The sequence below is a fragment of the Emys orbicularis genome, chromosome 3 (assembly GCF_028017835.1).
Source record: "Emys orbicularis isolate rEmyOrb1 chromosome 3, rEmyOrb1.hap1, whole genome shotgun sequence".
NCBI classification, from domain to species: Eukaryota; Metazoa; Chordata; order Testudines; family Emydidae; genus Emys; species Emys orbicularis.
Genome location: NC_088685.1, coordinates 1,443,683 through 1,466,227, shown reverse-complemented (window position 1 = coordinate 1,466,227; position 22,545 = coordinate 1,443,683). Strand labels below are relative to the sequence as shown.

Genomic DNA, 22,545 nt, shown 5'->3' with positions numbered 1-22,545 from the left:
GCCCTATGTTAATTTGTGTAACTAAATACTGGTGGTGTTTAGAAAGCCAAAGGTTACATCAAAAGCCTATTGTTTAACCAGGACTGTGTGGTCCAGTGGATGCTGGAACACTGATTAAAAAGACCCTTGGGTCCTGATTCTGTCATCTCAGATCTGCTTAGGCTTCATCAGGGGAAGTCTGAGTCACAAGACTGAGGTCCCGGTTATGCTGGTACGCCCTGACTATGAGATTTGGACATTGGACTGTAACCTATGAACTATTTCTGAATGAACTCTTTGAAGCTACGAAGCTCACCATCTCTGCTGTGAATCTGAACCTCAATGAATTGAACTCAAGTCTGTCTGTATGTTGATATTTTAATCACACTCTTTCTCTTTTGTTTTTTAATCAATTTTAGTTTAGTTAATAAGAATTGGCTGTGTGTGTATTTGGGTAAGATCTGAAACATTCATTAAGCTGGGAGGTGATGTGTCCGATCCTTTGGGGTTGGTAGAACCTTTGCTTTTATAGGATGAAATAAGATTTACAGACATTTTCATCATATCTGACGTGGGTCCCTGGATGGAAGCCTGAGGCTGGGTCACTTGAAGGGAACTGCGTTGTTTGGACGTCTGAGTGTAACCAGTGAGGTAATAAAGAAGCTGTTTTGGGCTGGTTGGTAAACCTAAGTATTGGAATATCCACCAGCTTCTGGGGTTCGGCTGCCCCATTCTTTGCAGTTCACCCTAATTGAGTGACCTCAGCTGGCTCCCCCCTGGAACCCCGGTCACACATGCATAATTAAAGTACACTAAAAAGAAACCCGAACGTTTTGCGGTGAGGACATGCACAGTGAGGGCACCCAAACGATGTCCCTTCTGTCCTTTAGTGACACCATGAAATACCTTAATTGCAGCCATACAGTTATTTCCATGTGTGTGGGCCCAGATGAGATTAAACTGATTGTTAAAGACTTTTTTTTCTTTATTTTTCTTTCCCTGTGTCCCTACAAGTCAAATATAAGGTGGTTGGGTACCCAAATTGTGCATTTCCATAACCCAGTTTGTTTGGATTTCTTTTAACCTTAACTCTGATTTTCCTGGGTTTATGATGGTGATAATTATAACAACCATGTAATGCACATGTAACTTCTGGGTGTGATGTTCTGTCCCATCTAGTTGCACTGAGACCACTTAGAGAGAGAGTTAAATGAGTCTGCTCTACAGTCTTAGCTAACAGCCAGCTGGCTTTTAGCTCATGTGGTAGAGGCTCATAAGAACATAAGAAAGGCCGTACTGGGTCAGACCAAAGGTCCATCTAGCCCAGTATCTGTCTACCGACAGTGGCCAATGCCAGGTGCCCCAGAGGGAGTGAACCTAACAGGCAATGATCAAGTGATCTCTCTCCTGCCATCCATCTCCATCCTCTGACAAACAGAGGCTAGGGACACCATTCCTTACCCATCCTGGCTAATAGCCATTTATGGACTTAGCCACCATGAATTTATCCAGTCCCCTTTTAAACATTGTTATAGTCCTAGCCTTCACAACCTCCTCAGGTAAGGAATTCCACAAGTTGACTGTGCGCTGCGTGAAGAAGAACTTCCTTTTATTTGTTTTAAACCTGCTGCCTATTAATTTTATTTGGTGACCCCTAGTTCTTGTATTATGGGAATAAGTAAATAACTTTTCCTTATCCACTTTCTCAACATCACTCATGATTTTATATACCTCTATCATGTCCCCCCTTAGTCTTCTCTTTTCCAAACTGAAGAGTCCTAGCCTCTTTAATCTTTTCTCATATGGGACCCTCTCTAAACCCTTAATCATTTTAGTTGCTCTTTTCTGAACCTTTTCTAGTGCTAGAATATCTTTTTTGAGGTGAGGAGACCACATCTGTACACAGTATTCGAGATGTGGGCGTACCATGGATTTATATAAGGGCAATAATATATTCTCAGTCTTATTCTCTATCCCCTTTTTAATGATTCCTAACATCCTGTTTGCTTTTTTGACCGCCTCTGCACACTGCGTGGACATCTTTAGAGAACTATCCACGATGACGCCAAGATCTTTTTCCTGACTCGTTGTAGCTAAATTAGCCCCCATCATGTTGTATGTATAGTTGGGGTTATTTTTTCCAATGTGCATTACTTTACATTTATCCACATTAAATTTCATTTGCCATTTTGCTGCCCAATCACTTAGTTTTGTGAGATCTTTTTGAAGTTCTTCACAATCTGCTTTGGTCTTAACTATTTTGAGTAGTTTAGTATCATCTGGAAACTTTGCCACCTCACTGTTTACCCCTTTCTCCAGATCATTTATGAATAAATTGAATAGGATTGGTCCTAGGACTGACCCTTGGGGAACACCACTAGTTACCCCTCTCCATTCTGAGAATTTACCATTAATTCCTACCCTTTGTTCCCTGTCCTTTAACCAGTTCTCAATCCATGAAAGGACCTTCCCTTTTATCCCATGACAGCTTAATTTACGTAAGAGCCTTTGGTGAGGGACCTTGTCAAAGGCTTTCTGGAAATCTAAGTACACTATGTCCACCGGATCCCCCTTGTCCACATGTTTGTTGACCCCTTCAAAGAACTCTAATAGATTAGTAAGACACGATTTCCCTTTACAGAAACCATGTTGACTATTGCTCAAGAGTTTATGTTTTTCTATGTGTCTGACAATTTTGTTCTTTAATATTGTTTCAACTAATTTGCCCGGTACCGACGTTAGACTTACCGGTCTGTAATTGCCGGGATCACCTCTAGAGCCCTTTTTAAATATTGGCGTTACATTAGCTAACTTCCAGTCATTGGGTACCGAAGCCGATTTAAAGGACAGGTTACAAACCTTAGTTAATAGTTCCGCAACTTCACATTTGAGTTCTTTCAGAACTCTTGGGTGAATGCCATCTGGTCCCGGTGACTTGTTAATGTTGAGTTTATCAATTAATTCCAAAACCTCCTCTAGTGACACTTCAATCTGTGACAGTTCCTCAGATTTGTCACCTACAAAAGCCAGCTCAGGTTTGGGAATCTCCCTAACATCCTCAGCCGTGAAGACTGAAGCAAAGAATCCATTTAGTTTCTCCGCAATGACTTTATCATCTTTAAGCGCTCCTTTTGTATTTTCATCGTCAAGGGGCCCCACTGGTTGTTTAGCAGGCTTCCTGCTTCTGATGTACTTAAAAAACATTTTGTTATTACCTTTGGAGTTTTTGGCTAGCCATTCTTCAAACTCCTCTTTGGCTTTTCTTATTACACTCTTGCACTTAAGTTGGCAGTGTTTGTGCTCCTTTCTATTTGCCTCACTAGGATTTGACTTCCACTTTTTAAAGGAAGTCTTTTTATCTCTCACTGCTTCTTTTACATGGTTGTTAAGCCACGGTGGCTCTTTTTTAGTTCTTTTACTGTTTTTCTTAATTTGGGGTATACATTGAAGTTGAGCCTCTATTATGGTGTCTTTAAAAAGGGCCCACGCAACTTGCAGGGATTTCACTTTAGTCACTGTACCTTTTAACTTTTGTCTAACTAACCCCCTCATTTTTGGATAGTTCCCCCTTTTGAAATTAAAGGCCACAGTGTTGGGCAGTTGAGGTGTTCTTCCCACCACAGGGATGTTGAATGCTATTGTATTATGGTCACTATTTCCAAGCAGTCCCGCTATAGTTACCTCTTGGACCAGCTCCTGCGCTCCACTCAGGATTAAATCTAGAGTCGCCTCTCCCCTTGTGGGTTCCCGTACCAACTGCTCCATGAAGCAGTCATTTAAAGTATCGAGAAATTTTATCTCTGCATTTCGTCCTGAAGTGAAATGTTCCCAGTCAATATGGGGATAATTGAAATCCCCCACTATTATTTGGTTCTTAATTTTGATAGCCTCTCTAATTTCCCTTAGCATTTCATCATCACTATTACTGTCCTGGTCAGGTGGTCGATAATAGATCCCTAATGTTATATTTTTACTAGAGCATGAAATTTCTATCCATAGAGACTCTATGGAACCTGTGGATTCGCTTAAGATTTTTACTTCATTTGAATCTACACTTTCTTTAACATATAGTGCCACTCCTCCCCCTGCACGGCCTGTTCTGTCCTTCCGATATATTTTGTACCCCGGAATGATTGTGTCCCATTGATTGCTCTCAGTCCACCAGGTTTCTGTGATGCCTATTATATCTATATCCTCCTTTAACACAAGGCACTCTAGTTCACACATCTTATTATTTAGACTTCTGGCATTTGTGTACAAGCACTTTAAAAACTTGTCCCTGTTTATTAGCCTGCCTTTTTCTGATGTGCCAGCTTCTTTTTTATGTGGCTGTTTATCATCTGATCCGGCCCTTACATTATACTTTTCAGTCCTCTGCTCCTGACTATAACCTGGAGATTCTCTATCATCAGACTCTCCCCTAAGGGAAGTCTGTGTCCGATCCACACGCTCATGCATTAAGCTCCAGAGGCCCCACGTTTGATCCCGCCCACCAACGACTGGGGTCCGTCGGTGTTATGTACGCTCAATCTTAAATCCCCTTTCATGTGCATTTTGCCTGGGAATTTCCTTGTTTTTTCATTAAAAATGTGCTACATGAACATTGCACAAGAAACTCAAAGCAAATGCGACCATGTGATATTTCTAATGATTTGAAGAAGCTGTTTTGTGCTGGTTGGTAAATCAAAGTACTGGAATATCCACCAGCGTTTGGGGTTTGTCTGCCCCGTTCTGTTTGCAGTTCACCCTGATTGAGTGACGTCAGCTGGCTCCTACGGGCAGCACCGTCACAGGGGGAGCATGATGGCATCAGGAGGGTGGCACTGGGTGGGGGGATGGGTCTGTTGGGTGGCACTGGCAGAGCTGGGGGATGGGTGGTGCCATGCACGACAGGGGACAGGCGGGGAGCCAGGTGGCATGGGGTGGGAGCTGGTCTGTCGGGTGGCACTGGGGGGCAGGGGGCATAGGATGGGGATGGGTCTGCCGGGTGGCACTTAGGGAGTTGGGGGGCAGGTGGCACCGTGCATGGTGGGGCACAGGCGGGGGGCAGGATGGCATGGGGCAGGGGATGGGTCTGTTGGGTGGTACTGGGGTGTGGGTGGCACGGAGTGGGGGATGGGTCTGGCGGGTGGCACGGGGGGAGCTGGGTGGCATGGGGCAGGGGATGGGCCAGGCGGGTGGCAACAGGCGGGGGTATGGGTCAGTTGGGTGGCACTGGTGGACGGGCGGCACAGGCCGGGGATGTGTCTGTCGGTGTCACTGTGCTGGGGGATGGGCCAGGCGGATGGCACCGGGCGGGGGGAGGCGGGTGGCATGGGGGAGGCGCCAGGCGGGTGGCACAGTGCAGGGGGAGGCGGGTGGTACTGGGGAGCCGGGGCCGGGGCCGGGCCGGGCTTTGCGGTTCCGCGGCGGAGGCTCCGAGCCCGGGCGGGTCCCGCGGGGACCGGGGACGTGTCCCAGCCACGTGGACTCGCCTCCTGGGGCGGGGCCGAGCGGGACTCGGGGCGGGGCCGCAGCTGAAGCGGGGCTGGGCCGGGCCGGGCCGGAGACGCTGCGGAGCCAGCGGGATGCAGGTGCGTGTGTCGGTGCAGGGCCGTGCGAGGGCGATGGTGCAGTGAGTGTGGGTGCAGCAGTGGGTGCGGGTGCAGTGAATGCAGTGCGTGTTTCTGACACAGCGCACACTGGTGCCTCCCTGGGCTGGGTGCAGTGGGTGCAGTGGGGGGCCGTGTGGCTCTGGGTGCAGTGAATGTAGTGGGTGCAGTGGGGGGCCGTGTGGCTCTGGGTGCAGTGAATGCAGTGGGTGCAGTGGGGGGCCGTGTGGCTCTGGGTGCTCTGTGCTGGGTCTATGTGTTGGCGTGAGACCCCCTGTGCATGGTGTGCCCACGTGTGCGGCGTGCGCCGGTGGGGTCCCTGCATTGGCCATGGGGGTACCGGGGAGCGGCTGTCAGGGTGTTCTGTGTGCGGGGCTTTGCCGGCGTGTGGCCGAGGGGTGCCGTGTCGGGCAGGGCTGTGTGGCCGAGGGGTGCGGTGTGGGGCAGGGCTGTGTGGCTGAGGGGTGCGGTGTGGGGCACGGCTGTGTGGCCGAGGGGTGCGGTGTGGGGCAGGGCCGTGTGGGGCAGGGCTGTGTGGCCCGGGCAGGCTGTGGGAGACTGTTGTGCGTTTCGCTGTGCCCGGCGGGCGCTGTCTGGCTGTGCCCGGCGGGCGCTGTCTGGCTGTGCCGGGTGTCCGGGGCCTGGTGCTGGCTGTTCTGTGTGTGTGGCGAGGAGCTGGGGGGTGCTCGGGGGGTGGCTCTTGCTGGTTCTGTGCTCTAGGGGTTGTTGGGGGTAGGGGGCCCTCTGCAGGCTCTGGTCACCCTGCCAAAGGGCTCTGTGCCCACCCTGGGGCCTGGTGGGGGACGCTCCCTGCCCTGCATCCTGGCCGGATCTGTGTGTACGATGGGCATCTGGTGGCATTGCCAATCATGCTAGAGTGGGTGCTCCATCCTGCCCACCGGGCCTGGCCCAGCCCAGCTTGGGGTGTCTCTGTCTAACGCATGTCCTGCGGGCATCTCTGCCAGTGGCAGGGGAAGCCCCAAGGCATGCTGGGTACGCTCTGTATGCCAGGGCTGGGTGGCATTCAGACAGACGAGGCACCTTAGAGCGGGGTGGACGCGCAGGGTCAGACGGCGCCAGAGGGTGCCAGGGAGCTGGGACAAAACGGGGCAGGAGCGGGGCAGCTGGAGAGCCAAGGGGCTTGCACTGTCCATAAAGCACCTTGGCCGACTCGGAGCACCCTGCTGTGGGCGTCTCCAGAGGGCCCCGCCACGGAGACGCTGCGCTGGGCTGGGGCCTTGTCCTGTTGCCGCCTGCCCTGGAAGAGCAGCACCTGATATGGCGTCGCCCGTGGCTCTGGTCGGTGGAGACGAGGACCGACCGCGGCCAGGCCCACGGTGCTACCTTGGCTTCTGGCGGGGGCTGCAGACACAGTCACGGCGCCAGAGCAGGGCGCGGGGCGCCCGGATGCCCCAGAGCAGCCACCCCACTGGCTCAGTCTCCCGCAGCCGTGGCCAGCTGGCGCCGAGCAGATAGCGGAGCATGGCATGGCCAACCCGGGGGCTGTGACTCACCCCGCTCGGCACACGCCCAGGGGATCCCGCCGTGCACCCCACATGGTGCCTCGCTGGGGCTCCACGCTGCACCAAAAGGCCAGGCCGCGGCGGAGTCGGACGCCACCGGAGGGAGACTCAGCCCATGAGTTACATGAACCCCCACGCTGGGCTCCGGCAGGGGGGTGACGCTGCTACTTGTCCCCCCCCCAGGCTGTCCCCAGCTCTGGTCTCAGGATGAGGAGCTTGCTGCTAGTGTCTCTGCTGCTGGCCGTGACTCCTGGCTGGGCCGCGCCCAAGGACAGCGCCAACAGGTATGGGAAAGCAGGTCTGCCACGGCCCTGCCAGGTGGGCGGGATGGAGAAGGGAGCCCGAGTGGGGAGCGGGGCAGGAGCATTGCCTGGGGAAGCGCCCAGCAGGGGGTGCTGTGGGGAGCGGGGCCATAGCACTGGCTCGGGGGGCACTCTGGGGAACCGGACTGGAGCCCTGGCTGGGAGGGGCAAGGCCAGAGCCCTGGCTGCAGGGGGTTGGTGTTGCGGGGTAGGGCCAGAGCCCTGCCTGCAGGGGGGTTGCTGGGGGGGGCAGAGCCCTGGCTGCAGGGGAGGTGCTGGGGGGATGGGGCCGAAGCCCTGGCTACAGGGGGGTTGCTGGGGGTGGGTGGGGCCAGAGCCCTGCCTGCAGGGAGGGGGTGCTGTGGGGAGCTCTGGTGTCTGTACTGCCCCATTGGCTGCTCTAAGTCCCTGTGCCGTGCTGTGGGGCTGGATCCCGCCCCTGTGACCCGTTTCCCCGTTTGTTGCTCCCAGGCCTGAGGACCCTGCTGCGGAGCCTGTTCCCAACCTTCTGCACCCCGAGCCGGAGGAGCTGCGGTGAGTCCAACTCCCCCAGGGAGGGACCCCAGGCCTGGGGCTGAGCAGCTGGCAGGGAGCCCAGCCTGTGGAGGGACAGGTCTGTGGGGGTGTTCCTGGGGCCCCACCCCCTGGATGTGTCGTTGTGGGGTGGGTGGGGGGCACTGCCTGGGGTGGGATCTGCCTGTCTGGAGGGGGCAGGCTTTGCAGGATGCTTTGCTGCAGTGATGCGCCCGGCTGGGGCCCGGACAGAGCGACCTGGGACGGGGGGCAGGGGAGTCCCATGCTGGGGACAGGGAGTTGGGCAGGACAAAGAGAATCAGAGAAAGCATAAGCACAGCCAATGGTCCAGCTGGCCCAGGAGCCTGTCTGCCGGTGCCAGGCACTTCACAGGGAGTGAACAGAACAGGACAACTGTGACCCTGCCCCTGTCATCCAGTCCAGCTTCTGGTCTAGGGACGCCCAGAGCAGAGGGTGTGTCCCTGCCCAGCCTAGCTAATAGCCACTGATGGACCCGTCCTCCAGGAACTGAGCTAGTTCTTTTAGAACCATTCTAGTCTTGGCCTTCACAACATCCTCTGGCAAGGAGTTCCACAGGTTGACTGTGTGTGTGAAGAAATACTTCCTGTTGTTTGTTTAAACCTGCTGCCTAATAATTTCATTTGGTGACTCCTTGTGTTATGTGAAGGAGTAAATAACACTTCCTTATTTACTGTCTCCACACCAGTCCTGATTTTATAGACCTCTATCATATCCCCCCTTAGTCGTTTCTTTTCCTAGCTGAACAGTCCCAGTTTTATTAATCTCTCCTCGTATGGAAGCCGTTCCAGACCCCTAATAATGTTTGTTGCCCTTTTCTGAACCTTTTCCAATTCCAATAGATCTTTTTTAAGATGTGGGTGTACCATGGATTTATACAGAGGCAATATGATATTTTCTGTCTCATTATCTATCCCTTTCCTAATGATTCCAAACATGCTGTTCACTTTTTTGACTGCCGCTGCACATTGAGTGGATGTTTTCAGAGAACTATCCACAGTGACTCCGAGATCCCTTTCTTGAGTGGTAACAGCTAATTTAGCCCCCATCATGTTATCTGTCGAGTTGGGATTCTGTTTTCCAATGTGCATTACTTTGCATTGATCAACCTTGAATGTCATCTGCCATTTTGTTGCCCAGTCGCCCTGTTGGGTCCCAGGGATGAGTGCAGCGGGGCAGTGCCCATGGGAGCAGTTGGGGGGCAGAAGGGACCCCACTTGCCCTGCTGGCTCTAGGCCTGGTGCACTGCAGCCTGAGGCCTGCCCCAGAGCAGAGCGGGCAGAGGACCAGCCAGGAATGATACATGCCCGCGGCCTTGGCAAACCGTTCCTGGGGTTAATTCCCGGAGTCGGGTTTGTCCAGCCTCGCCTTGGCCCTTTCTCTGCTCTCCCCTGCCCCTGCCGTTCCTTTCCCCCGGGCCCCCCTGCCCCCCGCAGCCCTCCGCCCGGCCTCACTCTGCTCCTTATTCCAGGCTGTTGCAGGGCTACCTGCGGCGCGTCCGGCAGATGGCACAGGATCCTGCTCACATGACGAGGGAGCAGGGTAAGGGTCACGTCAGGGCCAAGCGAGGGGGGGCTGGGCCCCCGGGTAGCTGTGCTCATGTTGGGACCGGGGGGTGAAGGCCCCCCCGCGGTGCCCAGTGCCCGTTGGCTCTCACACAGCGATGGCAGCTGACACGTTCCAGGGCAGGGGGTGCCCAGGTGCCATGCAGACACCCTGCCCCCCAGCACGCCTGCCACAGCCGCTCACACCCCCCAGTGCCCGGCCCCCCGTGACTCCCCCTCTCTCGCAGTGCTCCTCTACCTCTTCGCGCTGCACGACTACGACCGGAGCGGGCAGTTGGACGGGCTGGAGTTCATGCAGCTGCTGATGGAGGTGGTATCCCAGCAGGCCCAGGGGCAGCCTTCTCCTGACGCGGTAGGTGCCACTCAGACCCCCCCCCCCCAGGGGCTGGGGGACCAGGGGCCAGCTGGGCAGGGGGGTGGGTGCATCTCCCCTGGGCTGAGATCTGCACTTGGCTGGTGACTGGCAGCCTCCCTCTCCCCACAGAGCATGGGCAGCAGCAAGGAGACCCCGGGGGTCCCCCGTGGGGGGCAGAGCTCAGGCACCGCATGGTGCAAAGGGCCACTCCCAAGACAGGCCCCTTACCCCATTCCCCACCCCTGAACCAGCCAGTCCCCGCCCTGGGACCGGTTGGGAGCCAGCGCCCCCTACAGGGGACAGGCCCCGTCCCCCATTCCGCACCCCTGAACCAGCCAGTCCCCGCCCTGGGGCCGGATGGGAGCCAGTGCCCCCTACAGGGGACAGGCCCCGTCCCCCATTCCGCACCCCTGAACCAGCCAATCCCCACCCTGGGGCCGGTTGGGAGCCAGTGCCCCCTACAGGGGACAGGCCCCTTACCCCATTCCCCACCCCTGAACCAGCCAGTTCCCGCCCTGGGGCCGGATGGGAGCCAGCGCCCCCTACAGGGGACAGGCCCCGTCCCCCATTCCGCACCCCTGAACCAGCCAGTCCCCGCCCTGGGGCCGGATGGGAGCCAGCGCCCCCTACAGGAGACAGGCCCCGTCCCCCATTCCGCACCCCTGAACCAGCCAGTCCCCGCCCTGGGACCGGTTGGGAGCCAGTGCCCCCTACAGGGGACAGGCCCCTTACCCCATTCCCCACCCCTGAACCAGCCAGTCCCCGCCCTGGGGCCAGTTGGGAGCCAGTGCCCCCTACAGGGGACAGGCCCCGTCCCCCATTCCGCACCCCTGAACCAGCCAGTGCCCTACAGGGGACAGGCCCCTTACCCCATTCCGCACCCCTGAACCAGCCAGTCCCCGCCCTGGGGCCAGTTGGGAGCCAGTGCCCCCTACAGGAGACAGGCCCCGTCCCCCATTCCGCACCCCTGGCCAGGTGGGAGCTGGCGCCCCCTACAGGGAACAGGCCCCATCCCCCTGCCCCACCCCTGGGCCAGCCAGTCCCCGCCCCACAGTCTGCTCCCTGCCAGTGCTGTGCGACTGTCCCATCTCTTCTCTCCTGCCCTGTCCCCATTCCCCCGGCAGGTGATCGTGGTGGTAGATGGGATCCTGGAGACTCAAGACCTGAACGGGGACGGGTTATTGAACCCCTCGGAGCTCCTGCTGCCCCCAGCCCAGGGCCAGCCTCCCCCGCCAGCCCCGACTGACGCCCCCAACGGAGAAGGGGTTGTGCAGTGGGCACCTGAGGAGCCAGAGCAACCTGCCGCGGCCCTGGAGCTGCCAGGTGCCCAGGGGGCAGCAGGCCCCGGCGTGGAGCTCCCAGAGGCAGCGGGGCCCTTAGCAGAGCAGCCGGAGGCTGAGGGCCTCTTGCTGAGCCGGATGGGGCCAGAGGCGGCTCAGCCTGAAGAGGAGGCTGCTGGGGAGGCTCCAGGGGCCCAGGCTGGGGCCCCCAATGCTGAGATCTAGGCCCCGCCTAGATCCATGGAGAGCTCAGGGCACGGCCGGGGCAGATCAGAGCTGGCACAGGGGCTGCAGGTGGGGGGGCTGCTGTGCACAGAGAAACCGAGGTGGTGGTGGGGAAACATCTGCCAGGGACCCCCCCACACACACACTCTGGATCTGGCTGAGTGGTGCCGGGGAGGGGGGAGCAGGGGGCTGCCTCCCTCCCCAGCCCTGGGGAAAGCAGCTGGGCTCAGCCCCTGCCGAGCCCATCCTGTGGGGGGCGATTCCTGTGAGGAGCGTGTGAGACGCCCCTCGGGACAAGGGGCTGTGGAGAGGCAGGTACCTGACCCCTCCCTGGGCTGGGGGGCCCAGGAGCCGGCCCAGGCGCTGCAGGCACAGCATCAAAGCAGGGTTACCCTCGCCAGCTCGGACCTGTCCCTGCCAGAAGCTGTCTGGCTGGACCGAGGGGCTGGGGGGGCACCGGGACATGTGCAATCCATCATGTAACTTACATTTTGAAATAGAAAAATATCCACTGAGCTGCTGGCCCCCTCGCTGGCTGCACTGCGCTGCCCCCCGGAGCCGTGGGGGTGGGGGGAAGAGGGAAAGGAGTTTGCCTGGCCAGCAGGGCTCACCCAGCCGAGGGTGCCTCCTGCCCATCCTGCGAAATCGCCCCCGTGCCCCACCCTGAGCAGGCAGCAGCTGCGTGGGCCGACAGGTGACCCTGCTCTGGGCACTGGCTGAGTGCCTGTCCCTCAGCTGCCTGGGCCATGCCCTCTCCATCACTACCACTCTGGCAACAGGGCCTGGCACAAGCCCTCTGCCTCCAGCGGCCCCAAGCTGGACGGCGGGAGAAGGGGGGGTGCTTCCATCAGCTGTACCAGGGGTTTAAGCCCTGCCCCCCTTCAGTGACTGGTGCAGGAGCTTTGCCCTGCCCCTGAGACGGGCACCACAGCCCCCAGTGCACCCCCCAGCCACGGTCCAGCCTCCCCCCCACTGAGGCCTGCTGCCATGAGGTGGGCAGGAGGCCAGGCCCATGTGGCCAGCTCGGACGCTGCCTCACGGGTGAGCCCAGCCAGGGGGCCTTCCAGGGCTCTCCTTGCCCCATGGCCCCAGGCCAGTCCCTCTGCTTAGCCCATGGCCACCTCCCGCTCCCCTCAGGCCAGACTTTGCCCTGCCTGCCCCTGGGCTGGGAGGCATCATGCTGAGGAGAGCTCCCTGGGAGCCAGGCCCTGGAGCACTTGGACCTACAGCTGGACACGCACACACCCCCCGCCAGTCAGAGTGGCAGCTGGGGCCTGGGAGCCCATCGCACTGTGGAGCCCAGAGGGCAGAGCGGAGGCACCCACCTCCTTGAGACGGCCCCCAGCCCCTCACCCTACTTGCCAGGGGCTCCAGGAGCCTGTTCTGCAGAGAGGCAGCTCTTGGCAGGGTCCCCCTTGCAGCTCCCCCCCAGCTGCGCTTCCTCTAAGGCAGGGAGCTGTGGAGAGCCCCTGCTGCACGGTCTAGGTCAGGGCCACAGGCTCCAGGAGCCTCAGTGCCAACCCGAGGCAGCAGGGGCTGCTGTCCCCAGGAGCGGCTGTGTTCCGGCTCTGGCTGCCTACGCCCTGGGCGGGTGCTTCCCCCACAGCTCACACCCTGCCATGCGTCTGCTCAGCTCGGCAGCACCGAGCCCCCGCCCCAATGCCAGTGCCCCCAATGCCCCATAGCCAGAGCTCGCCTGCCGGCCGGACTGCAGCTGCGCTGAGAAAAGCAAGCGCTGCAGCTGTTCCCAAGCGTTTATTGACTACACTGGACGGGGAGGGGACCCGCAGGGCCTGGTAGAGTGCCTGGGCAGCAGGCACCGTGGCACCCGGCGGGCAGCACCAACAGCTCAGCCCTTGCACCCCAGGAAATCCCAGCAAGTCAGCACCAGCTGCAGCCTCCTGGTGCAAAGGGGGCGTCTCCTCCAGCGGGCGGCGCTCTGTTCACACGATGCCGTCGTACCCATGGACCCCGCACTTCCTGCCAGCCACCTGGCACCCAAAGGCCAGCGCCTCCTGCAGCCTCTGCCCTGCCATGGGAGAACAAGCCGCCTGTCAGCCCGAGCCTGCCCCGGCCCCCCAGTGCGCCCCCCGGGGAGGCCCCCGGCCCCCCAGTGCGCCGACTCTCACCTCTCGACAGGGCCAAGAGAACAGCGGCATTGAAAGTGTCTCCAGCGCCCAGCGTGTCCACGATGGTCTCTGGGGGGAAGGCGTCTGAGTGGACGAGCTCCCCGTCAGGCCCCAGCGCATCAGCCCCTGCCTCAGCCCAGGCGCAGATCACAGTGGCCCTGGGGAGACAGCCCCTCAGCGTGACCCCGCAGCCAGCCTTGAGCACCATCTGCCCCTTAGGGCCAGCTGCCCCCTGGACTGCTCCCCCCACAGGAACTGCTCTGAACCCACCACCCCATTTCACAGCAGCCACCAAGCAGCTGTTACCCTCCAGTGCCAGCTCTGGGTCCTGCTCCCCCCGCATCAGCCAGCGTGGGCTAAAGAGGGCCTGGAGGCTGCCTGCTGCTGCGTCGCTCTGCCCAGGGCAGGGCAGTGAGTGAGTCCCTGGCCCCCCATGCCAGGTTCATCCTCCCAGTTTGGCCCTACGTGGCCCAGGCCTACCCTGGTCTCACACGGGTGTGAAGCCCCTTCACGGCCTCGGGAGCCGAATGGAAACCAAAGTCCTTCGCCACGTCCTTGCTGACAAATACCTGCCGGGAAAGAAGGAGTGAGGGGGCAGGGCCAGGTAGCCAGAGCCAATGAACAATGCCACTGTGCCCCCCGGTGCCCCATAGCCAGCTCCGCCCCAGGCCAGTGCCCCTCAGCCAGCACCGCCCCTCTGCCCCATGCCAGTGCCCCATAGCCAGCACCGAACCCCCACCCGCAATGCCAGGGCCCCCCCGTGCCCCATAGCCAACACCGCCCCTCTGCCCCAATGCCAGTACCCCATAGCCAGCGCTCCCCAGTGCCCCATAGCCAGCACCGCCCCTCCGCCCCAATGCCAGTGCCCCATAGCCAGCACCGAGCCCCTGCTCCAATGCCAGTGCCCCATAGAATCACAGAATATCAGGGTTGGAAGGGACCTCAGGAGGTATCTAGTCCAACCCCCTGCTCAAAGCAGGACCAACCCCCAACTAAATCATCCCAGCCAGGGCTTTGTCAAGCAACACCTTAAAAACCTCTAAGGATGGAGATTTCACCCCCTCCCTAGGTAACCCGTTCCAGTGCTTCACCACCCTCCTAGTGAAATAGTGTTTCCTAATATCCAACCTAAACCTCCCCCACTGCAACTTGAGACCATTACTCCTTGTTCTGTCATAGCCAGAGCTGAGCCCCTGCCCCAATGCCAGTGCCCCCAGTGCCCCCCAGCCAGCGCTGGGCCCCCGCTGCCAACGCCCCCCAACCAACGTGCCCAGCAGGAGCCCAGGCCACAACCCCCGGCTCCCTGAGCCATGCAGGAGCTGGTGTCTGATTGGCCAGCTGAGCAGTCCCACTAGCCAATCAGCTCCCCTCCTCGCTGGCATCCCAGACACCTGTCATGTCTCCCACAGGCAGGTGCCCACCTAGACAGCCCCTCCCAGAGCAGTGAGCTGGTGCCAGCTGCCCAGAGCGCCCCCCACCCAGTGCACATACCATAGAGAACGAGCCAGCTGCCCAGAGCGCCCCCCACCCAGTGCACATACCATAGAGAACGAGCCAGCTGCCCAGAGCGCCCCCCACCCAGTGCACATACCATAGAGAACGAGCCAGCTGCCCAGAGCGCCCCCCAGAGGAAATGCCCTGTCACCTGGGTGTGGGCGGGGCTGGGCCCCCTGCAGCGCCCCCAGGGGGCAGGCCCCAGCTGTGCTGCTCTCCGGCTCCCCCCACGCAGGGGCCCTGCTCTGGTCGTGACACCTCCCCCCCATGGGGGCCCCCTCCAGGCAGCAGGGCCCCCCAGCAGGACAGGCTGGGAGAGCCAAGCTCCCTGCCCTCCCCCAGCCGTGACCCCCTGCCCCCAGCTGCCCCCAGGGGCAGGGGATGCCAGGACCCAGGAAGAGGGTCAGCGGCGGGGACGTGCCCCATTATTTCCTACCACGTCTCCGTAGCCGAAGAGCTGGTACAGCTCCTTTCGGGGCTTCTCCACCTCCACTGACGTAGAGACTCTCTGGTGGGCTGGGCAGGTCCGGTTATACTCCTCCACGCGCTGGATCATTTTCACCTGCTCCGCAGCGTTCCTGCCCTGGAAGCAGGACAAGCTTTCAGCAAGGCCAGGGCAGTATCCCTGACCCCCTGCGCCCACGGGCCTGGGCACAGCACGCCAGCCTGGCCTGGGTGCCACGGCGTGGACTAGCGAAGCAGCGCCTCAGTGCAGACCCCAGCCTAAGCCACCCGGCAGCTTGTGCTGCATGGGAAGGTGGGCTGGGCTGGGCCATGTGGCCACAGAATGGGAGTGAGCACGAGCAAAGGCTCGTCTACACAGGGCTACCCAGCACCAAGCACTCAGTCCAGATAACAGCATCCACACCCGGCCACTCAGGAGCAAGGTCCTGCGCGGAGCAGCCTGCAAAGAGGGAAGTGTAGAGCAGAGAGCAGCAAGCCAGCGCATCTGCCTCCCATCCCACCTCCAGGGCTCCCAGCCCCGAACCAGAAGCACGGGGGCCAGTCTCTATTCCAGGTCACTCAGGCCCCTCCCTGTCACTAAATCCTGCTGCTGCTGCCACCCCCTTGCGACTCCGAGCCGCCCCTTCCTTTCTGTGCCAATGAGCGAGTGTTTGGCCATGCCTTCGTCTCCTGCGGGGCTACCGTAACCGCCACTCTCTGGCCACCCCAGCCCTATTCCACTCCTCACCAGCCCGCTGCCTGGCCCACTCCTCATCTCAGCTCCTGGTGCCACCATGACATGGCCCCTGGGCTGGGCAGCACTCCCATGTATGTGCCATCCCACTCCTCTGGCCTGCGTCTGCCTTCGCCTCCTCACACCGGGCACTGCCTGGGGTAGGGACCCCCCCCGCGCTAGGGCAGCGCCAGGCCCCTCTGGGGAGCCACTGAACAGTCAATGGCAGAATGGGGGGCCTCGCCGGCCGAGGGGGGACTCACCTCCCAATGGATCCACTTGTACTGGGTGAGGTCGACCTGCTCAAAATCCTGTGCTGTCACATCTGGCAGGTTTCTAACCCATGGGGGGGGGGGAAGAACACAGGGGAGTCAGAGCGCGGGTGCACGGGGCTAAGAGGGACGGGGGGTGACTTTAGCCCCTGCAGTCAGCGAGCCGCTGGGGAATCTGGGCTAGCGGCCCCAGCAGGTGGGGAGTGCAGCTCCCAGGCAGTGGGGCCCAACACATGGCATGGCCTGCGGGCACTCGCACAGACCCCCTGGCCTGCTCGCCTGCACAGGGGGAGCCTGCCCCAGAGGACACCATGGTGCCCTGCTCCCTCTGCACGCTCGGCTGGCAAGGCCCCTGCCCATACAGGGCTCCTGGTGGGGTACGAAGGCCAAGCAACGGGGCAGAAGGGTGTGACAGTATGGGGCTCTGAGGGGCTGGACTCTGCCCAGCTGGGCTCACACCCAGCCAGGTAACCAGGCACCCATTCAATGATTAACCACAGCCTCTGGCAGAGGGGACGAAGGAAGGAGACCCTGGCCTGATCTCAAAGGGCATCAGCCAGACTTTGATCCCAGAGATCCCAGGGACGCGGACGCCCTTCAACGAGGGGAACAGAGCTCAGTGGCACTGAGCCCCTGTGAATCACTAACCCCCTCTCCCACTTCTCCGGCTGCTGGATCCCAGCTCGACCCTCCTGCCAGCAAAGGGTTAACAGGGTCCCAGGGCAAAGTCCTGCCGCCTGGTCCCAGCAGGGCAGGAGAGACAGCCCCATACAGGAGCTATGTTAACTGGGGGGGGCGGGATCTCCTCTGCTCCCCTCCTGTGCTGATGCCTTCTCCCGTGTGTTCTAATGCGCTGGGCCGGGCCGAGCTGAGCGGCCCCACAAAGACGGGGCTCACCCCGAGGGGCAGGCAGCAAGGGGCACCCCAGCCCGCCAGCCCTAGTCCAAGCGCACCAGACCACCCGCCAGGAAATGGAGGGACGGGGCTGGTGTGGGCCGGGCGAGTTCCCAAGGGAGCATCCCTTCCCACGGGCAGAGGGGACCCAGTGAAAGGCCCTGACAGCCCTGCAAGCGCAGGGAGGTCACTGCTACAGCGGCCAGCCCAAGGTGCGGCACGGGGTGGCACAGGGTCCCCTCTGTACGCCTACCACCTGCAAAGAGTCACAGGGCAACCCCCCATAAGCCCGGGGGAGGCAGCGGGGGTCACACATGCAGATTTCCCTCCCTCCTCCGAAGACAAGATTGAGATGCGCCGATTATGGCAGTGAAATTACCGGGTGCTGATTGGTCAGCCAGGATTAGCATTGGCGCAGCTGATTGGCGTCTGCGTGCAGAATCAGTGAATGAATCAATCAGCCATGCGGGATGGGTCCCCTCTGACGGGGCAGCGCCGAGGCGAGACCTGAGGGCACGGGCCCCCGAGCCCCCGTCCGTGACAGGCAGGGCCCAAGGGCCCGGCACTGGGGTTCCCCCCGCGGGAGCCGCCTGCCTGCCAGGGGGGACTGGCGCGACGGCTCGGCGGATGTGCCCGGCCTTACGTGTCATAGAGCGTGACCGTCCGTGAGCCGTTGGTGCTGTTGACAAGGCAGCAGGCGCACGGCGTGTCCCCCCGGCTTTGCCACGCCACCTGCGCTACGTCCACACCCCTGCGTCGGAAGTCCGCCACGATGAAACTTAGCAGGGGAGGGGAGAGAACAGGGGGAGGGAGAGAGGGGTTAGATCCTGGCGGGCACAGCGGGCGCCGGGCACGGCCCCTACGCACCTGTTTGTGTGCAGGATGGTGCGGGTGCCCCTGCTCGCACTGCTGATGACGATGGAGGTGGGGAAGGAGCTCTCGGGGTGCGGGACCAGGTGGGTGAGCTCCACTGCATAGCGCCGCAGGTCGGCCAGGACGAAGCTGCCGGGGAGGGGGCGCAGAGAGGGTTAAGCGCGGGATGGGAGAGCCGCTGCCCTGCAGTGCCTGGGCGCCGGAGGGGAGACAGCAGGTCTGGGGGCCCAGTCAGTCCCCAGCAGCCCCGACGCTCCCCAGCAAACCTGCCCCACTGCACCGGGAGCCCCACAGACCACGATCAGCCAGCGCGGCACCCAGGCTACAACCGGGAGCAGGGGTGAAAGACTCTCCAGAGACCCCCCAGCAGGGAGATGGGGCCAGCGAGGGGAGGGGTTCCCCGGGAAGGGTTGGGGGCTCCATCACTCCCTAGCAGGGAGATGGGGCCGGCAGGGGTGTTGGGGTGTCTCCTGGGAAGGGCTGGGGGCTCCGTTGCTCCCCAGCAGGGAGATGGGTCCGGCGGGGGGCGGGGGGGTGTCTCCCCAGGAAGGGCTGGGGGCTCCGTCACTCCCCAGCAGGAAGATGGGGCCGGAGGGGGGGGGGGTCTCCCTACGGGCCCTGTGGCTGTGGATATACCCACTCTCCTGGGTGATGCTTTGGAGAACAGACTTTGAGGATCTTGTGTCCCCTAGTCCCAGAGGAAGAGGCTGGATGGGACCCAGGGGAACCCTCTCATCTTGTTTCCATGGCGATGTAATTCACAGGGACCACCGGGAGAGCATGGACGCATCACACCAAAATGGCAGCTGGTCACACCACTTAGCAAGCAGATGTGGATTTTAGAAAAGCAGCAGCACACGCTAACCCCCTGCCGACGCTGCAGCAGATCCCCTGCACCCGGCCCCCGGCCCCCCTTGCCAGCTGGACACGCAGACCCCGAGTGAGGGCAGTGCGGCCGAGGAGCCGGACAGCCCAGCCAGTGGGAAAAGGCCGGACGGAGCCCAGCTGGGGGGTGCCAGCAGGGCCGGCTCCAGGTACCAGCGTAGCAAGCAGGTGCCTGGGGCGGCCAATGAAGAGGGGGTCGGCACGTTCGGCGGCAATTCAGCGGCGGGGCCGTCACCCCTCTCGGAGCGAAGGACCTGCCGCCGAATTGCCGCCGTAGAATGAAGTGGTGGGAGAGCTGCCGCCGATCGCGATCGCAGCTTTTTTTTTTTTTTTGCTGCTTGGGGCGGCAAAAATGCTAGAGCCGGCCCTGGGTGCCAGAGCAGGCCGGGTAGGAACCCAGGGGTCACAAGCCTTTAGAGTACACAAAACAGGGTAAAGGAAGCCCCAGGTCTGATCTGCCCCCCTCCCCTAGCACAAGGAGGCAGCCAGAGCCCCCGTGGTCAGCGGAGGCGTCACGTCTCCCCTTCCCGGAAAGGGATGGTCCTGCCTGCGGGCTCCCCGCCCCCAACTTGCTGGGCCCTGTCACCTGGAAGGAAGGATTCTCTCAGTCCAGCGTGCTGGGGGCCAGGGCACCTGCCAAGGTGCATAATGGTCCCCTGAGCTGTGCCCATGGCAGGATACTTGTGGTGCTGGCTTGAGCACTCCGGCTCCCACCTCACTGCGGGCACGCTGACCCGCAGACCCCCCCGCACCAGGTCCATCACTTACTCTGCTGCGTGTCCGGGTGCCAACGAGCCCATGAAGGCGCAGGGCGCCCCCAGCAGGGACAGCACAGTGCAGGAGTTTGAGGCATTGCCACCCCGCTGCCAGCGCTGAGACAGGCACCTAGAAGACAGACAGCCATGGCAGGGCGTGGCCGGGCACCAGGCTCCCAGCCCTGCACTGGCCCCAGTCGCTCCTGCGTGGCGGGATCCACACGCTGGAACAGGGCCGTTAGCTGGGCGTGGGATCGCAGAGCCAGCCGGGGGTTCCCTGCTGGCTGACGGGCGTGGGGTGGGGCAGAGGAAGCTCATGCCACCCCCAGGCCCACGTGCCAGGGCAGCCAGTTTAATCGGAGGACTGTTCATGCAGGGAGCACTTGGGGCTGGCTTCCCAGGGCAGCACCGCGGCCAGTGCACTGGGCTGGCACCGCACAGGGGGAGCAGGTCGGAGGCACCCGGGGCCCGAGGGGTCTGCGCTGCTCTGCCCGGGAAGTCGGGCTGCAGGCAAAGCCATTTCTAGACGGTCGAGAGGGCGCCCGGATTCCCTGCTGGCCAGAGCCCCATTGCTGGCCCCGCCAGGTCCTGCTCCTGCCGGCTGGGTACTCTCCAGCCACGTGAACACCGGGTGGATTTTCCTGGCCCAGAGAGGGCCTGGGGCTAGTGTCTGAGCATGGGCCTGGAAGGCAGACCCCCCGATCTTACCCTGGCTCTGACACCGATGCCCAGCGCCAGGCTCCTGGGGGGGCGGGGAGAACAACCCAGATGGTCTGAGCTGGAGCTGGTGTGACGGGCTGCCTGCCGCTGAGGGCCTGGCCAAGATGCTCGGGAAGTCCCTTCCCTCCAGCCCCATGTCCCTAAGTCCCAGCCCCCCTGCGCCTCACCCCTCCCAGCTGGAAAACGGAGCTGGGGAGGCTTAGAACCACACCAGGGGAGGGCCCCGGGAACGTTATCTGTGACTGGCAAAGGCAACCCCCCCTGCCCACTCGTGGGACTGGCGCAGGGCTCCCAGAGCCTGCAGCCCAGGGGCTGGACCGGCCAACACTCCCAGCCCACTCAGCCCCTCTGTGCCCCCAATCCAGCCTCCACACGGTGCTGCAGTCCCCAGGGAGCCGAGCCCCCCGTACCTGGTGTCCGTGTCCTCGGGCGGGTACACGTCCACCACGCTGATTATGTCCAGGCAAACCAGGCCAACGCACAGGATGCGCTTTTCCTCCATGGATGGGCTGCCCCTCCGGCTCCCGTTCCCCGGGCACCTACCCCCTGCCCCTCCCTCCGGCTCCCGCTCCCCGGGCACCTACCCCCTGCCCCCCCCTCCGGCTCCCGCTCCCCGGGCACCTACCCCCTGCCCCTCCCTCCGGCTCCCGCTCCCCGGGCACCTACCCCCTGCCCCCCCCTCCGGCTCCCGCTCCCCGGGCACCTACCCCCTGCCCCCCCCTCCGGCTCCCGCTCCCCGGGCACCTACCCCCTGCCCCCCCCTCCGGCTCCCGCTCCCCGGGCACCTACCCCCTGCCCCTCCCTCCAGCTCCCGCTCCCCGGGCACTTACCCCCTGCCCCCCCCCCCTCCGGCTCCCGCTCCCCTACCCCCTGCCCCTCCCTCCGGCTCCCGCTCCCGGGCACCTACCCCAACCCCCCCCTGCACCAGCTCCCCGGGCACCTACCCCCTGCCCCCCCCTCCGGCACCAGCTCCCCGGGCACCTACCCCCTGCCCCCCCCTCCGGCACCAGCTCCCCGGGCACCTACCCCCTGCCCCCCCCCTCCGGCACCAGCTCCCCGGGCACCTACCCCCTGCCCCCCCCTCCGGCACCAGCTCCCCGGGCACCTACCCCCTGCCCCCCCCTCCGGCACCAGCTCCCGGGCACCTACCCCCTGCCCCCCCCTCCGGCTCCCGCTCCCCGGGCACCTACCCCCTGCCCCCCCCTCCGGCTCCCGCTCCCGCTCCCGGGCACCTACCCCCTGCCGCTCTCTGCACTAGTGCCCCGGGCCCCTAAGGCCCCGCCCCCCGGTACCCCCGACCCGACCCGTGCGGTGCCCGGTGGCTGAGTCAGGACCATCCCGAGCCCGACAAGCTCCCGCCTGCAGCTGCCTAGCTCCGCCCACGGCCCCGCCCCTTCTCTGCATGGCCCCGCCCCCGCCTCCAATCCCGTCCGCAGCTCAGAGCCCCGCCCCCCGCCGCACCACCCCATACTCCCCGCCCCAGCACATGACACGAGCGGCCGGGGTCACGTGACGGGGGAGGGGTGGGTGCTCTAGGCTGGAGGCGAGGCGGGGCGGGGATGGCGTTGCCCCCCCCTGGCCGAGGATGACGCTGGGGCTGACCCCCCCCCCCGGCCTGTGGGACCCTCTCGGCCGAGGATGACGCTGGGGCTGGGCCCCCCCCGGCCTGTGTCCCCCCCCCCAGCCGAGGATGACGCTGGGGCTGACCCCCCCCCCCGGCCTGTGGGACCCTCTCGGCCGAGGATGACGCTGGGGCTGGGCCCCCCCCGGCCTGTGTCCCCCCCCCAGCCGAGGATGACGCTGGGGCTGACACCCCCCCCCCCCCCCGGCCTGTTGCAGACATAGCCCAGATGCACCAGGCGTGGGCTCTGGCCCTGGGTTCACAGGGGCCCTGCACCTGGCTTGAGTCTCACACACGTGTGCGACATGTGGTGTGTAAATTCCCCCATTGTTCTTTCTGGCCCCCTCACAGGG

At 62.0% G+C, this 22,545-nt stretch overlaps 2 protein-coding genes across 3 annotated transcripts; one reads left to right on the top strand and one right to left on the bottom strand.

The window, feature by feature from the left end:
* The first annotated feature begins 7,300 nt into the window (after positions 1–7,300).
* CGREF1 (cell growth regulator with EF-hand domain 1) lies at positions 7,301–11,372 on the top strand. The gene is made up of 5 exons (XM_065402216.1): positions 7,301–7,377; positions 7,867–7,929; positions 9,419–9,489; positions 9,740–9,864; positions 10,992–11,372. Exons 1-5 carry the CDS (start codon positions 7,301–7,303, stop codon positions 11,370–11,372), a joined length of 717 nt encoding a protein of 238 aa, XP_065258288.1.
* Positions 11,373–13,240: 1,868 nt separating this feature from the next.
* KHK (ketohexokinase) lies at positions 13,241–21,073 on the bottom strand. 2 transcript variants are annotated; one of them, XM_065401196.1, is made up of 8 exons: positions 20,982–21,073; positions 19,865–19,981; positions 18,206–18,340; positions 16,436–16,508; positions 15,432–15,578; positions 13,982–14,070; positions 13,502–13,659; positions 13,241–13,401 (listed from the first exon to the last, which is right to left on the bottom strand). In XM_065401196.1, exons 1-8 carry the CDS (start codon positions 21,071–21,073, stop codon positions 13,316–13,318), a joined length of 897 nt encoding a protein of 298 aa, XP_065257268.1. In that variant the 3' UTR covers positions 13,241–13,315. The 2 variants fall into 2 exon arrangements, with proteins under 2 accessions (XP_065257268.1, XP_065257267.1); XM_065401195.1 differs by lacking the exon at positions 18,206–18,340 and adding an exon at positions 17,982–18,116.
* Positions 21,074–22,545: the final 1,472 nt, after the last annotated feature.

What these genes read in the sequence shown, in the direction of transcription:
- CGREF1 (XM_065402216.1), top strand. Translation starts at nt 7,301, where the DNA reads ATGAGGAGCTTGCTGCTAGTGTCTCTGCTGCTGGCCGTGACTCCTGGC. An exon ending in TCACATGACGAGGGAGCAGG is followed by an intron (nt 9,490 to 9,739) that starts GTAAGGGTCACG and finishes CCTCTCTCGCAG; the next exon opens with TGCTCCTCTACCTCTTCGCG. An exon ending in GGCAGCCTTCTCCTGACGCG is followed by an intron (nt 9,865 to 10,991) that starts GTAGGTGCCACT and finishes TTCCCCCGGCAG; the next exon opens with GTGATCGTGGTGGTAGATGG.
- KHK (XM_065401196.1), bottom strand. Translation starts at nt 21,073, where the DNA reads ATGGAGGAAAAGCGCATCCTGTGCGTTGGCCTGGTTTGCCTGGACATA. An exon ending in ACAAGTGGATCCATTGGGAG is followed by an intron (nt 15,579 to 16,435) that starts GTGAGTCCCCCC and finishes TCCTGCTTCCAG; the next exon opens with GGCAGGAACGCTGCGGAGCA. An exon ending in CACACCCGTGTGAGACCAGG is followed by an intron (nt 13,660 to 13,981) that starts GTAGGCCTGGGC and finishes CTGTCTCCCCAG; the next exon opens with GGCCACTGTGATCTGCGCCT.